This window comes from Anser anser, assembly GCF_964211835.1.
Source record: "Anser anser genome assembly, chromosome: 2".
Lineage (NCBI taxonomy): Eukaryota > Metazoa > Chordata > Aves > Anseriformes > Anatidae > Anser > Anser anser.
Window position 1 is genome coordinate 30,678,150 of NC_139721.1, and position 17,024 is coordinate 30,695,173.

Sequence of the window (17,024 nt, forward strand, 5' to 3'; positions counted from 1 at the left end):
GTTTGTATGAGCATAAATTTTGTGGCTTCAGTAGACCACATGAACTTGTGACAGGTTTGCAACATTCCTGTCTGAGTACTCATCCAGCCTTGATGTGACTGATGGATTAACAAAAAACAGAGCCCTAACCTCATTTTGGAGGCAGTGGGGGGACATGCAGATGCCACAGGTCAAAACTGCCTTTCTCACTGGGCTGCCAGCTCTGCCCAGCAGCTGAGCCATCCCAAACCTCAGAGGGAGGAGGGAGCATCTGCTCTGCGCAGTGCCAGCGCTCCAGGCTCCCTCCTGTCCACAGGGAGGCTTCAGGCAGCCTGCAGAAAATGCTCCCCACTGCAGCACCAGCTGCTCTAAGCTCACAGCGTGCAGCTGGGCTTCTACAGTTAATCAAAGAAGCAGACTAAATTTTTTATTTTTTATTATTATTATTTTTTTTAAAATCCTGAGCATGCTACTTGCCAATGAATTAAAAAAAAAAAATAATCTGAGGTATTTCAAGTAGCCAAATGGTAATGCAGGGTATTAGCCAAAGGCTTTTAGAATATATTTATACTTTAATAAAATGAATTCTACACCCACAAACTATTAAAATATCCAAGTAAACCCAACAGGATCAAAACACCAGCTCTGACACTGACCTACTGAGGCCACATGGCCTTCTTCTTCATTCATTTCTCTGGTGCAGATTTGGTAGCCATGGAGAGACATCTACCAGGCAATGCCCAGGTCTGGTTCTGGGGAGGGCACGTGCCATGGAGCCTGCCAGCAGACACACTGGATGTGGACACCCTTGTTTGTGGAGGCTGAGAGGGCCCAGCACCAGAGGTTTGTCCTTGGCCTGTTGCCTTAGCAAGTGCAGTCAGCAGGACAAACAAGGAAAGGGCCTAAAACAACCAGGTCTTGTTATGTCAGTGGACAGGGAGAACTCTGTGATTTGTCATTTGGAAATGAAACCCAAATCCAGGAGACCTCAACCCAAAATCTGGGACCTCAAATAGAGATATAATCTTGACTGAATGACTCTTTTCATTGGGGCTTAAAGCAAAATGCAAACTTTGAAGACTTGGCAGCACTGAGGCTCGTGTCATCCAGTTTCAAAGTTTGCTCTCTGAGTTCCCTGCCAGGTTTAATTCTAGTAATTTTGCCAGAAAGACAAGGAGTTTAGGCAATGAAACCAACTTGCCATAAAAACGTTGGATTGTGCCTCTCATGCCATGTTACAGCCCATTGTGCACAGAGCTGACCTTGCAGCCCTGTGCCTGGATGAGCTTCTGCAGCTTGTTGACTGCAGGCCAGGACTTCCAGGGACATAACTTGGCTCCAGATTAAAACAGGCTGCATGGGTCAGAAACCGACTGTTGCAGATCTGGAACGTTTGGCCCATCTCTCTGAAAGAGCAAACGATGCCACTTTTATCACTTTAAATCAGAAAACTAATCCTAGGTGTAATTCTCGATCACCTTTTGAACCGCTGTAAATGAGATCAGAACCATTTTTATATCTCAGCTCTTCAGCTTTCCTAGAAATCTGATGTTTTTCCTATAAATGAACTTTCACCCTGAAAATCAGTGTGTTAACATCCAGAATCTTGACGCAGTTATTGATGTATATGCCCAAGGATACGTTATTAAATTTTCTTTCCTGATTTTTTTTTTCCCAATATTGAGTTAGGATTAAGGGTGCATGTGCATGTGTGTGTAGTTAGTTCTTTTTTAATAATCCCAGTGCTAGAGGTCACATTCATAGGCTCAGTTTATATGGTAATCTTTAAAAATAACCAGCCTAAGCACTGAAAACACATAGCAGGGGTCGGTCCTGTATTAGCAAAGAAATAGGCTAGATTTATTAATAGGTCTTATTTAAATCTAATTTCCATGCTTTTATGACTTCATTAGGCTTTCACCTCATATGGGCACATGTCAGAAGTAATGGAGCGAGAGAAGAGACAAGCCCTTTTTCAGTTCACAGAACCCCAATTCTTTATTAATCACAGCTTGCTCACAATGACATACAGGAAAATAGCACTAATGAAGAGTAGAATATGCAGGCAGCAACCTCCAGGGGGGTAGGGACAACTTCAAAACTGCAGGTATTTTGGGGATGATGTGTTAGGTTTCGTGATACTGTACTTGGCACGAGCACCCTGTCTAGTCATTCCTGCTGCTTCAGCCCTCTTTAGTCCTAGATGTCCGTCACTAGGTAGGGTTGGCTAACACTGAAGAGTAAAGGTCATGATGAATGGAAGTCAGCAGTGTCAAAAACAAAAACAAAAAAAGGTAACAACTGGCTCATGGGTTCCTGGTGAAATATTTGGTAGCCTCTTTTACTGTTACACACGTACTATGGTAGCATCAGAGAAGTATCATAGATCATGGCATCTACAAATAAAGCCATTTGATGCTATCTATTATCTGCTCCATTAATAAATTTTCAAGTGGTGAATTAAGCTCACTTTACAATTAGCATTTGTATGGCTGTTTGGCATCATTTAGAATTTGTCATAGCTGGATGGTTACAATGTGCCTTTCAAGTTCACCTCAAACTGATACCACTTGCTTTTGTTCAGTTGCAAAGCTGTATTTGTTGCCTCTTGCCTCGGAAGCAGAAGCAGCAAGTACTGCACACGGTGATTTAACCTCGGTCAAACAGCACGCTACAGAGTCCTGTAGCACAAGTTGCATTTAAAGAAACTACATTTTAAGAGCCTTTTGTCTCGGACAGCTGAATGTGAAGTCACGATACCTGTGATCTAGTCACTGTTTCAACAAAGCTTATCGATGGCAAAGCAGTCTAGGTTATCAGGCAATGACTGGTCTCTAGCACCATAGAACTACTACTGACCTCGTGGTGGGTGGGAATGAAAGTCGCAGGGAATGGAGTTAGACGTGAGGTGCTTCAAATGAACAGACTCAGCAAATTCAACCGAGTGGAAATAGACAACATCAGAAGCCTGTTACAGGACATGTAAGATTATGAAATAACTTGCATAATGCAATACTTGTATTTTTTAACAAAAATGTAAGTATTTACAAAATAAGATCCAAGTTTTTTAAACATCAAGCAAATCATTCTGCAAAGAGACCGCATTGTTTTGTTTTTATTTTTTGTTTCTTTTTTTAAAGTTTTTTATTGAGTTCTTGATTTTTTTTTTTTAAACCATGTCATACATTTCCCATACTGATATCGCATGATCCATAATAATATAGGCAGGGGGAGTTTACTAATGGTGGGGATGGGTCACATCCACCATTGCTGTTTTCAGCCAGACAGTTCCACCTGGAGCTCCTTGTTTCTACGGACCTCTGCAGCATGCCTCTCCTGGAAAACATCAAGAAGGGAAAAATCAAACCTCTTTCTCATTCTGCCTGCCTCGGAGGATCCTGATGCTAACACATTTAGGTTGTGCATTTGACGCCTGTGCAAAACTTGTTTCACAGCACAACCATCTTTAGAGGATGCAGCTCAGGAGAGGTGTCACCTACCAGCCCAGCCCAAGGCATGTTCAGTGCTTACATTCTGTTTATGCTCTGGAACCCAGTTTTGTTATATTATACGGCCTTATAGTTCTCAGCACCTCAGAAAGATTCATTTTAAGGGCCTGCATAGAGAGGTACTGCATGCAACATGAAATATGCCATGTGCTCACATTTCCTCTTTGAATTCCTAGATACTGAACTAAATAGAGGGAAGGATGAATGGTCTTGAATTAATTGCTTGCATGCTGTATGCAGAAGAAGTGACAGCTCCTATGTTATCTAGGAGCCACAAATAAAAGGTCCCAGATTGTAGTTCTGCCAAGAAGGGTCAATCTGAGTGTTTTGAACATCTGGTACAAGGACTGGAAGGCATTTCCTATGAGGAGAGGCTGAGGAGTCTTGGTTTGTCTGGTTGGGAGAAAAGAAGGCTAAGAGGTGACCTCATTGTTCTCTGCAGCTTCCTGAGGAGGGGAAGTGGAGAGGGAGATGCCAGTCTCTTTTCCCTCGTAATAGATGACAGATGTGCAGGAACACAGGCACAAAGCTGCACCTGGGAGATTCAGACTGGACATTAAGAACAGTTTCTTTACCATGAGGGTGATCAAACACTGGAACAGGCTTCCTAAAGAGGTGGTTGATGCCCCACGCCTGTCAGTGTTCTTGGACAATGCCCTCAATAACATGTTCTAGTTTTTGGTTAGCCCTGAAGAGGTTAGGTGTTTGGACTCAATGACCTTTGAAGGTCACTTCCAACTGAGCTGAACTGAACTGAACTATTTCATTCTATTCTATTATGCTCTGTTCTGTTATAATGTTCTTAGACTGAACAATGAGGTTAGCTGTCCTCTCCATTCTTACTCCTGCTGTGATGGAAAAGGGGAGTTTTTACTGTAAGTCAATGCTAGCCCCTTCTGCCAAGTTACAGCCATGTTGCGTTTTAGAAAAACAGCCACAATTAATTTAGATTTATTAGAGCCACTGTATATTCAGATAATTCTGTGGAAATGGGACTGTGGTCAGGAACAACATCTGTTAAATGTTAAGAATGTTCCACTCAGGGTGTTTATAGTACTGTGTTATTTTTGGCAGCTTATGGGGTTTGGGGCTTTTGGATTATGCCTATCTCTTTCTAACTGTCAAACTATCAGACTTTTACCTCTCATGTCTGACTACTGGAAAAAGACCCAACACATTAGACAACTAAATGACAAGTCATAAGGTAGCTATAGAAGCAAAATTATCTCTAGCTGTCTTCTGTTTATGGCACTTCCTAGGTATTTTTGTACATTAGGGGATCTTTTATGGGGATTGGTCAAAATGAACTATGGATCACAGGCCAAGACAGCTTATTGTACCAACTGAATCTGTAAATCACAGGTTCTTATAAACTCCATAATTTTGAATGCTAGATTTTCTAAGGGACTTGTTTCTCAGGAACTCAGGACTTGTTTCTCCTGTTAACTGCAGTATACAAAGTTATCTTTCACTGTAGGAGCTTCTAAACACCACAGCCTTGGGTCATCCACAATTCTTGGTCACTCTTGAAGTTATCTCACTTCATCTTTTCCTGCGTAGTCAGAGTTGGCTTTTGTGTTGGCAAAACTATAGGCATAAAATTTTTAATTTCTGGTCTGTAAAAATATTCCCAAGTGAGTTATCGACATCTTTGTTCAGAAGCCTTCTTTGGATTTCATGCACATTTGCCATCATATTGCAGAGGAAAAGGGGCTTAGGAGTCTGTTAACAATAACATAGGACTGAGAATGTCCAGCTGTCCATCCTATTTTCTTTTGGACCTTAAGGATGACTAATTGGCTTTTCTGTTTGTTCTCATAAACTTTGGGATATGTGCCTGCAAACTCATCTACTACAAAAATGTCAAATAATCTGAGTACAGTCCTTAAACTCCAGAGTTACCCAGTTCACTTATAACATCAATCTTTGGGAAACTATTATTTCTTACTTACTTTATGAGACTTTTGTTATCACCAAAGGAAACCAGGTGCTGTTCCATCTCATTGGAAATGTCTGAGAGCTATTTTCTTTTTGTTAAACCATTTACTAACATATTAGAAATTCATTGTTGAGAGAAACAAGTGTAAATTATTTTTTTTCTTAACATTTCTAAATCTTAATTTTAATGTTTCTCTTTCTTGTTTAGGAGGGCTGTTTTGGAGAAGGGCACTGTGGGGTTTGTGATTTACTGGATTCTTAAAGGAAATTCCTTTGGATTTTTCAAAGATCTTCAAAAGAAAACTTACTCTCTTTTTGTTGCAAGACTTATGGAAGAATAGGCCCCTTTTAATATATAGGAAAGACTTCTTTGCTTATTTTTTCCCCGTTCCCTTCTGGGAAGTCAAGAACTATATGTCCACGGGACAACTGTTTGATTTGGTCACTGACCTTTCTTAACGACCAAAATCTAAACACAAGTGACCTTTAATTTGTTCACAGCACTTTCTTAAAAGCTAGAAAATCAACCTTTGTTTGGCTTGCTTTCTCCTTTTCTTGATGAACCTTTGTCTTCATAATTCTAAGAATATGTGAATGTTGGCTAGCACAAAGGTCCCAAACCAAGATTAAGAACAGAAGCAGGGGACAGCTGAGTTTTTAATACACATTTCACCATGACAGTCTGGATAGCAGCTTTGCAGATAAGGACATAGAGGTCCTAGTGGACAGCAAGTTGAACATGAGTCAACAGTGTGCCCTTGCTGGTAAGAAAGATGACAGTATTCTGGTCTGGATTAGCCAAAGTATTGCCAGCAGGCCAAGGCAGGTAAATCTTCTGCTCTACTCAGCACTGGTGAGGCCACACCTGGAGCACTGTGTCCGCTTCTGGGCTCCCCAGAACCAGAGAGACACAGACGTATTGCAGAGAGTCCAGCAAAGGGCATCTAAGATGATGAAGGGACTGGAGCACCTCTAACAAAAACCTGAGAGAACTGGGACTGTTCACCCTGGAGAAGAGAAGGCTGGGGGGGGATCTTATTAATGGATATCAATACCTGAAGGGCGGGTGGAAAGAGGACAGAGCTGAGCTCTTTTCCATGGTGCCCAGGGCCAGGACAAGAGGAAATGGGAACAAACTAGAGCACAAGAGATTCCCTCAACACCAGGAAGTACTTCTGTGCTGTGCGGGTGATGGACCACTGGCACAGGTTGCCTAGAGAGGTTGTCTCCTCCTCGGAGATCTTCAAAAGTCACCTGGATGTGGTCCTGTGCAGCCCACTCTGGGTGTCCCTGCTTGGGCAGGAGGTTTGGACCACATGGACTCCAGAGGTCCCTTCCAGCCTCAGCCATTCTGTGATTTTTCAAAAGTGGTTTAGATAGGCATCAGGGGCTCTGATTTAAATATAACTCAAGTTTTGCAACAGAGGAAAGAGCTATCCACTACCTCTCTTCAAAATATTGGTTGGATTTTCTCCTCTAGTCTAGGTGAGGAGTGCAGTTACCTTTTCTTGAAGACGTTCAATAAGAGCAGCTAAATTAGCTTCACGGTTTTCTTTGATCTGTTCCATTTTCAGTATCAGCTTTTCCTCTGCCATTTTGCTGAAGTTGTTGTTCTCCTCCAAAGCCTTTTGAAGCACTTCTCGCTCATGTTCTCTCTTCTCAGCCAGATGTTTCAGCACCTGGGCCTCCTGGGACTGGAAACAGAGAGACATGTGGCTGAAATAAGTGTCTCAAACACCCACAAGGAGTAAAATAACCCCCACAGGGCTCTTCACAGTGTTTGGAAACTGCGTAAAGTTTGTTCCTTTGTTGTTACAGGCGCAGTTTGGAAAGATCACTTTTGTATATAAACCGGATTAGTGTCAATAACAGGGGCTTAGAGGCACTGGCTAAATGTGGAGAATATGACTTATGCAGCAGCAGAGAAGTCTCTGAAGCAGTTTTGTTAATGAGAAATGCTGTTATTGAGAAATGCTGCCCTCAGCTACTGCAGTGGTTGCTTAACCTCTCAGAGCTGTGATCTTTTAGATAAGAGCATTTTATTTGCAGAGATCTGGGATGAAGACTGAAGGGTACAGTGTTAAAAAGGAGGAGAGGCACATTTTTTGCCCAGGTTGGACAGTCCTTCAGTGTGCATGAATTGTTAATAACAGGCTTTGAAGTTTACCACTGTGAAAGATAAACAGAACCAAATCAGACAATGTTTTTCCCCATGATATTTATGTTTCACTTCATCTCAGTAATTATGAAAGAAAAAAAAAAGATTTTACTTTATAGAAAATATCAAAAAAGCTATTGTTAGTTTAAAGTTTAAATTCTACCAGGAAGATGAAAAGTGGAGGTAGGAATTAAGCACATTCAGCCTATGCACAACAGTGTGCTATTCTTTGTGAACGCAGAAGCACAAGCTGTGTTATTGTTTTTTAAATCAAATTACTAACATGGAACCACTAATCCTAGGAGGGAAGCCAAGGAACTTGCAGCACTGGGCCCATCCTCCAGGCAAGTCTAGCAGAAAAGACAGTATGTTTCAGAGGGGTTATTTGGAAATGATAAACAACATCGTATGCTCTTGGATAAAATAAATTAGAGGGAGCATGAGAGGCAAACAGAAATCATGGAATGAAATATGGCTCCAGGAAGATAAGTGTATATTTCAGTGCAGATAACAATACACTGTTGCCATTGTTAACCATAAAAATGAATTAGTTTAAGGCCTAAATTAAGGGTTTTAACCAACAACTACAATTAGCAGTAATGAATCCTATTAAATTATATCATGTGGCTTTTAATGAAGTGAAAAAAGCTGCAGTTCTCTTACATGTAGAAGATCAAGAGAGGAAGAGAAAACATTTTAACAAAGGTAAGATACATATACAGGCAGATGTAATGACAAGGCAAATTAAGCAGATTGTAGAAAATGGTGCAGAAACCAGCCAGACCACCTTTCATGAAGACACTGGAATAAAACATATATTGGTTTGAAAGGCTGCAATGGCTTGCTTGAGATCAGAGATAAATGCAACTTTTGTTAATCTCGGCCACTTACTATATTTGCTTTCACCTCCATCCTGGTCACAGTTTCAGGCTCCTTTCTCAACCTATGACCCTTGGAACACTTGATGATGGGAGTGGTCTACTGAACTGGATGGTACCTTAGAAAGATCTTTGTTGCTTTTACTACTATAGCACATGCTGAACAGCTAGTAGTAGAGCAAGTACTTTTCAGATCTTTTCATCAGACAAAATTAATGTTGTGCAGGCTAAAGGATGTTGCAAATGGGAACAGAAAGTCCCCAGACAGGCACAGGCAAGAAGAGCTGAGGGAGTTTCTCTGGCAGAGAATGGAAGGAGAATGAGCCAAAGGGAAAGGCACCTTGGCAAAGAAGGTGTAGCCTAACTCAAAACTCATTAAAAAGCATGCTTAACAAAAATATCAATAATTTTAATAATTGCATGATAAAAGGCTTATTTTAAAGAATGCTTTATTTCAGGCCCTCAATGTTTAACATTTCTTTAAATATATGCTGTTTCAAAATGGAAAAAAAGTTCTTTTGAAAGATTTTGTAAAATGTAAAAATTAAATAATTGAACATCTTCATCCTGTTGGACTGTCTTTGGACCAACCTGTGTGTCTCAGTTTGACTAGTGCTTGTGAAGTTTTTCTGCATTTTATCTTTAATTTAGTCTTTAATTGCAATCTTTTTTTCACTTTTAGAAAAGTTATCATCATGAAATTTCGGCTGCTGATCTGAATTTCGTTAACATATACTTAAGTGATTTAAAAGTACCTTTGATAATCTAAAAAAATACTTTCCTTTCTATTGGGAGTTTGAATAGAAAAGATAATATAATACTAATCTTCATGTCCTTTCCCATGAAACGTTAAAGAAGTGTTTTAGTTTGAAAGGCTAACATTTCAAGGTGTTTAAACATACCTTGGTATAAGGTGTTTATATACAATCAAGCATTTTGAGATTTGGACAGTAGACATGTCCATGGATGTATCCCATGGAGATGCTATAATAAAAAGCAAGCTTTGGACTATGCCTCTAAGTAGCATTTTTGAAAAGAACATTGGCTTTCAGTGGGAGGTGTCAAAATGCCTTTGGGTCTTTGGGGCACTCGCCTGTTTGTCAGGATTTGTTTTCTTCTATTGAAACCCTTTGCCTTCTGGAACTACTTCCTATTATCATAAGTCCATGAGAATTGTGAAAAATTAGAGTTACATATCAAAGTACACACAGTTCTAGAGGCCACACTGGCAGATGATGCATTCAAAAGTAATTTAGTCACTAGTGCCTGATAAGGAGGAAAATGCTTATATGGTAATTCGATATTTTCTGGATGCAAATTGCATTGGCACTGGTAAGAGTCTGAAGGAAAGCTAAGCCAGGCCACGGGAACTGACTGCACGTTCCTAATATGATTTTCCTTTATGATATTCCTTAAAAGGCATTCATTTTCGTCCTTCAAAAAGTTTGGGGTACCCAGAAATGGTTCAAAATAAAGGACTCCCCTCCCCATCACAAACCATCGAAGGGGTAGAGTCTCATTTAAACTGATGTCCCCCTTCTAATGACATTTACACCAGCTGTGAGTCTGCCTGTTTGATTGTGTTCAGATCCTTTTTGAAATCCCCTTGTGATGATTTTGGAATATAGTCAGTGTGTTTTTGTACTCGATTGTTGAATGATTTTCTGTTTCAAACACATTTGGCAAAATAAGTTGGCCACCCAGCCTGTTCAAAGTCTACTATGCATCCAGAAATTGCCAAAATGAATGACCTCTGATACCTAGTGTGGCTGGGATTAATGAACTCCCTTTGTTGGTGTTGGCTTTTAGCCACTGTGTTTGGACAGTCTTGACACAGGATTTCAACATACACAGGAAGTTTTTATTCCAAGTTTATTTTTCAACATTGTATTAAAGTGCTGGAAAGGGTATTCTCAAATCCTTGATAGTCCATTTTCTAATATACTTGTAAATGGTTTACAATAAATGCTTCTTGCATAGTTATGAGAAAATGAGGGAAAAAAAGCTGGAAAGGGAATGGGAGGTGAAGATTAATAAGGAGAGAAAAGTATAAAATGGTGGAGAAGGGAAAAAAAGAATACTTAGTGGGGAATATTCAGAAGACCTCTTAAATATTAAATGGTTTAATCAATGCAGCTACAGCTGCAGCCTCTAATGCTAGGTGTAGAGGAATAAAAATGTAGTTAGATATTCCTGGTACAGATACTTTTGCTCTCAGAAATGTACTTCTGTGCTAAAAAGATGGATAATGTAGGCCAGCTCCTTAAGAAATTCATGTCATTTTTCTAAAGGATCTTATGCACCCCCAGTTTCCAGAGATGAGTGCTTCACAAAGAAATCTGTATCTCATGCTTAGCTGGCCAGAGATAGATGCAGAAAACTTAGAGCTCACTTTAATAGAAAAATTATTTACAGAAATTCTATTTAGAGATGCTTTTTAAAAATTATTATTATTATTAATATTTTACAGAATCACAGAATCATCTAGGTTGGAAGAGACCTCCAAGATCACCTAGTCCAACCTCTGACCTAACACTACCAAGTCCTCCCCAATTATTATTATTATTATTACTCACAGGAAGAAAATTCCACTTATCTGAATAACAGGTGCTCTTATTTTCTCACATTTATCTGTTTTTCTCTGATGCATAGCTCCAGATATTGAAATCTTTTATGCAGAGATGAAGGATTACTCTTAAAGCAAGGAATGGCCTCAGAAAACTTTTAAACTGGGAATCTCAGCTTGAACCCATTCCCTTGACAATCTTGGTTACTAGGATGTGTGAGACACACTACCAGTCATGAGAGTTCCACTATTCTAATACATTTATTCACTCTCTGGCTTTATTTTAAATTAAATTGTTCTGCAGAAGCTGAGATAACTTTGGTATTCTTCAGTGTATTGTGTTCTTAAGAGATACTACAGGGCAGGATTAAAAGCTCCAACCGCCATGCAATTGAAAACATATAAATGCCTAGTTATTAATCAGAAGGAAGTCATACGTTGAAGAAGTGATGTTTTCAGGGATGGAACTGGGATTTTTCTTTCCATATAAAGCAAGGGAATGGGCCCAAGTTAGACCTTACTCATAGCACTGGCTTCCTCCGTCTATTTGTTTTTACATCATATTCCTCATTGGGGTGTATTATTATTTATTAGCACTTATTCTAGCTGTTGTGAGGACTCACTGTCCCAGGCAGTGTGCAAGCACAAAGGGAGAGACAGTTCCTCTCCCAGAGCAATGACAGTTTAAAGAGACAAGAAGAAGAGGGGGGTGTTCCTGCTCTATGAGGTTAGAGAGCAAAGGACAAAAATGGCCATTTTGCAGAAGAGCCAAAGACATCTGTGAGCTGGAACCATAGTCCCACTGCTACTGAAACCAGATGGTGCAAAATTTAGATAAGAATCTTTTTTGTTTTCCTTTTTTCAAATCTGCCAGGGAGCTTTGTGTCAGGCCTACTAAGAATCCAAGGAGGAAAAAAAATAAAAATAAAAATAAATAATAAAAAATAGCTTATTTGTATTGTGAGACAAGAAAGTTCACTTTCTCTTCCTGAACTGACATAATATGGCAGCTCTCATGGTTCTGACCCATGGGGTAAGCAAGGCATGTTGGAGGGATGCAAGGGGAGGGATGCAGTTTTAGACGTCTTTTGTCGACATTAGGGGTGAAGCATGATGTACAGAAACACTATGTATAGAAAACCAAAATGGGGCAGAAATGCCTGGTTCTAGTTGCGATTCCACATATATTGGTGGATCTTTTCATATAAAAGCACCTCATTCTGTTTTTCATCTCTCCAGAAGCCCAGACACCAGCCAAGAGTAACAGAAAGAGTAGATGGGCAAGACAGGAGGCAGACACTGTGGGCAGTGCCTGTCATCTGTCCTGGCCTGCTCACTTACAATTTGACAGGAAACCAAGGAGAGGAATAGTTGGAAGAACAAAAGAACAAAGAAAGTTCCTTTTTTTTTTTTTTTTTTTTTTTTGACAGAGGAATGTCAAAACCCAGAGCGGTTTCTAGGAGAGAGCATTTGTCCTGCGGCTTCAACATCTTCCCACCTTGGTGAAGCCTTTTCACCTAAGAGCCTCCTGGTGGTTTGCTGTGTGGTAAAGCACACGTGGCTTTTTCAATGTGTAAAGGGAGGGGGGATCAAGAGTACGAAGAAGTGCCTCCAGCAGGCAGTAGTGCCAGCTTAGAGGCAGCGGGTTGGGTGATGCAGCCCAATGCAGAGTGCAGCCCTGCTGCTGGCAGGCAGAGATGCCCCAGGCCAGCTGCCCACTGAGGGAGCACAGCAAGCCTTGCCAAGCTATAAGGCTGCACAGGGGCCCTTGTCTTGCTGTGGGGTGCTGGTCAATACCAGCTGAACGTCAGCCAGCAGTGTGTCCAGGTGGCCAAGAAGGCCAATGGCGTCCTGGCCTGCATCAGAAAGAGTGTGGCCAGCAGGACCAGGGAGATGATTGTCCCCCTGTACTCAGCTCTGGTGAGGTCACAGGTCACACCTTGAAAACTGTCTTCAGTTTTGGGCCCCTCGCTACAAGAAGCATGTGGAGGTGCTCAAGGGTGTGCAGAGAAGGGCAACAAAGCTGGTGAAGGCACTAGAAAACAAGACTTAGGAGGAGTGACTGAGGGAACTGGGGTTTTTCAGCCTGGAGAAGGCTGAGTCTGGCTGAGGGCCCATCGCTGCCCATAATTACCCGAAGGGAGGCTGCAGCCAGGAGTGTGTTGGTCTCTTTTCCCAGGTGACAAGTAATAGGACACAATGCAACCGCCTCAAGTTGTGCCAGGGGAGGTTTAGATTGGACATTAGGAAGAATTTTTTCATGGAAAGGGTGCTCAAGCATTGGAACAGGCTGCCCAGGGCAGTGGTGGAATCCCCATCCCTGGAAGTATGTAAGAGACGTGTGGATGTGGCACTGAGGGACATGGTTTGGTGATGGGACTTGGTAGGTCAAATTGATGGTTAGACGATGATCTTGACGGTCTTTTCCAATCTAGATGATTCTGTGACTATTTGATTATATGATTTTACAGTATTAACAACTCATATAGCTTTAACTCCATAATGAGAAACACAAAAGTTAAAAAAGATGATTGTTCTCCATCATTTGTTGTGGTGCTAAGCACTAGGGACTGACCTGATTTAATTTCACGCCAATACAAAGCCATTAGGAGGTTTTCATTACATACAGTTTCTCTCCTTCATTTCAAAGTCTACAAAAGTGTTCCTCCCTTTAGAGTTTCATTGTTATGCAAGTTGAATATAAGCAATAAATATACATAATTCAACATACGGCTTTTGAAATCTGTATATCCAGTGCAATTGTAGCTGAATATTCAAAACCAATGGGTAAAATTTGATAAATGCCAAAAGTTCCTTAAGAAATTAAATTCTGCTGCTTCCAATGTCACTGTGCACTAATTTCTTAAATGGAAGTGATGACGAGATCTTTCTGATTATCTATCAAGATGAGAAAATATAGTGCACACATGCCAAAAAAGTAATGGGATAATAATGACACACTACAAAGAGGATTCTATAAACAGAAAGGACAAGTCTGTAACTAGCTCAAATGGTCTTGCTGTGTGGTGCAAAAGGAAAAAATGTCTCAGGTGAAACTCTCAGTTTGGTCTGAGAGTATGAGATCTCAGTGACTGCCAACTGAGGTAGAAAAAAGGGGGAGAAAAGGAAGCAGCCCTGTAAAAACATATGAGGAAATAAACAAGAATGATGAACACGAGACAGCATAAGCAGGAGGCTGCTGGAGTGCATGTATTACTGTAGATGTTCTCATGAGTTTTAAACTCTATTAAAGAAAACACTGCTTAATTGACAGAGCAGGGCCTAATTCCTAAAAAGTGTGAAATCAGTTAGTAGTGTTTCAAAAAAGGCCATTCTCATCAATTAGTTATACTTGATTTTAATTAGAACTGTGCTGGAAGGACACGATCTGGAATGGTTATGCCAGATAGCTGCTGTACATAGACAGAAAAGTATGATAACAACTGCCATGTTGGATCTCAGAAAATATCTGCCTGATTTGTCTAGCAGCAGAGAGTGGAAGATTCTTAGGGGAAGTGTATACGAAGCTGAGCAAATCTGCCTAATTTTTTCCTACATACATCTATCTTCCTAGTTTCCATCAGGTTAGGTATTTTCTGAGCCAAAGGTTGCATCTGTATAATCATGTTCTGCAAGGTACTGCTCTACCATTTTTTTTTATTTGCTTTTTGAAATAATTAATATTTTAATAACATCCAAATAGCCTGTTAACAAACACAAAAACTTGATTAAACAATACATGCAAAGGTAATTCCCTCTCTCTGCTTTGAAATTGTTATCTAATTTCATTGAGTGTTTCTTCCCCTTTGGACTGCATGAAACAGAATATAATTGTTCCTATTTATCTTCTCATTTACTATTCATGACTTTATAGAATTTTATCTTCCATCTGTTGTCTGTCTCCAAGCTGAGAAGTGGACTGTTTAATTTATCTTCTTATGCTCTGGTTGCTTTTTACCTTTCTCTGCACTATACGCTTTTTTTAGACCAAAACTGCAGGTGATAGTTGGGATGTGTGAGCACCAAGGATTTAAACAGTGATGTAATGAGGCTTTCTGCTCACTCCTTGGTTCCTTTCCTTGCAATTTCTGCTGCATTGCCAATATGGAAGATTTAATCTATTAAAATAACTCAGTTATATGTTCATTCAAAATGAATATAGTATTAAGGGGAAGAAACGGCAGGTGTCTGTACTACCATCACTGATTACTAGTTTATGGCATAATGAGCTCTCCTTTAGGAAGAAATGAACAGTAATGAAATCAATGAACTGAAATATCTGGGACATTCAATCTATATTTCCCACTAAGTGTATGCATAATATCAGGCTTCTTAATTGCTGCCATTTCATTCTGTGTCCAAATCTTTACTTGAGTATTTGCACTCAGTACAGAGGTACTTCACAGATTGAGTCTTTCAAGCATATCATCATTTGGGTGTGTGAAGGCTCATACTTCTGGGCAGGTGCTACTGCATATGCATGTGCCTTTCACATATAGACATGTCCTTCTGCTGAAGTGAATACTTTGACACAAGTAAAGACAGAAGCGATAGTGTTAATGTGCAACATTTGAATGACTAAATTGTTCAAATCAGTGAGATACAGAATAGTCTGGTTTCATTGCAAGTCAAAAATAAGGGCCAGGTTTTAAGCAAATGTCAGCAAACCAGATTTACTGACTTCAGGGGATTCACTTTTCACCACACACCACTGTAATGGCTCCACGGACTCTCCCAGGGACCCCTGATCTGGTCTGACAGACGTGAAAGGAGAGCAGAGAGCTTTTTGCTGTTCAGGCTGTCCCATGTACTATCTGCATCTCAGGCTTCTTGTCCAAAGCTATCAGTATTTTAATGACACATGCTTCCCAAGCATCCAAATCAGTCAGGTTTGTTTGCAAGCTGCTGAAAGAAAATAAACTAATTTGTTTCTTTAAACACGTTAATAGCTTTTGTCCATGCAAACATACTGTGGTTCAGTGATGGTAATGCAAAACAATGATGGCAATGGATAGGAGACATGGCTGTTATCCTGTACAATGTCTGGTGTAATTACTAGTATTTTATTAAGGCAAAATACCTTTCTCCTCTCCTCTGCAGCCTCCAGCTTCTTCTGGATCTCCTCAAGAGAGAGTTCTTTCTTCTTTGGAGAAGCTAAAGTTCGTGGTGCTTCTGAGACCGGGGATGGCGGCTTTAGGATCAGTTCAAAAGCCTGGCCCGAGGCACGTTTGTTGATCTGTTTAACTTCCATGTCTGTATGATAAAGTGAGAAATGGTAAGTCTTTCAATACTTTGGTGGTATCAAGGAGAGAAGCAGCACTGACATTAATGTAGGATCAGAAGTACAGACAAAAGATTTAGCATCTTTGCATTGGACATTTAAAATGAAATAGCAGATTATGGGCTGAAAACTGTTCTCAGAAGAACATCCCATTTTATCTACAATAGTTTAATTATACCCTAATCTTATAAAAATAAAAATTTACAGCAGTTTTGGAAGCTTACTGGCGTTCTGTGTCATTTCACGCCCCATGCGAGCAGTGCCCAAGCTGATTAATTTTTTAAGCATGCTTTCATCTTTTCTTCATTTCCTTGGGAATTATGTCAGCTGTGAAGATCTGTAATTCTCAAATGGGAAGTATTTCTCAGGGTACTGGGAAAAAATACAGTTCACTGTGAAAGGGCTTTAAAAATTTAGTTAGTTGCTATTAGGACCAATATTGAGAATCACAGGTAATACACAATTAATAGAAGACAACAGCCAAGATCAGCAAATGAATTGTTAAATCAGCAAAGTATCGACTGCCTAACATTAGGTACCAGGATGGTTATCTGAGTCGTTTCCTAGCATTAGCACATTATCTGACCTGCAGGATGATTTCCAATGAAAGTTACTCACCATCATATTTATAGATGTTCATGTTGCGAGGTTCAGGATAAAAACAGGAGCAGATCAGAGACAGCATGGACAGCTCCTTCATCTTTTCCTTGTAAGC

General features: G+C 40.2%; 1 protein-coding gene across 1 annotated transcript in view; it reads right to left on the minus strand.

Annotated features, from left to right (window-relative positions):
* Nucleotides 1-1,950: 1,950 nt before the first annotated feature.
* Nucleotides 1,951-17,024, minus strand: part of STMN2 (stathmin 2) — a 39,849-nt gene continuing 24,775 nt past the window's right edge. The window contains exons 2-5 of the mRNA XM_083825749.1: nucleotides 16,928-17,023; nucleotides 16,109-16,281; nucleotides 6,929-7,120; nucleotides 1,951-3,315 (exon numbers count right to left, since the gene is read on the minus strand). Of these exons, the coding sequence (XP_083681875.1) occupies nucleotides 3,256-3,315; nucleotides 6,929-7,120; nucleotides 16,109-16,281; nucleotides 16,928-17,023 (521 nt within the window). The 3' untranslated portion in view covers nucleotides 1,951-3,255. The remainder of the gene's footprint in view (nucleotides 3,316-6,928; nucleotides 7,121-16,108; nucleotides 16,282-16,927; nucleotide 17,024) is intronic.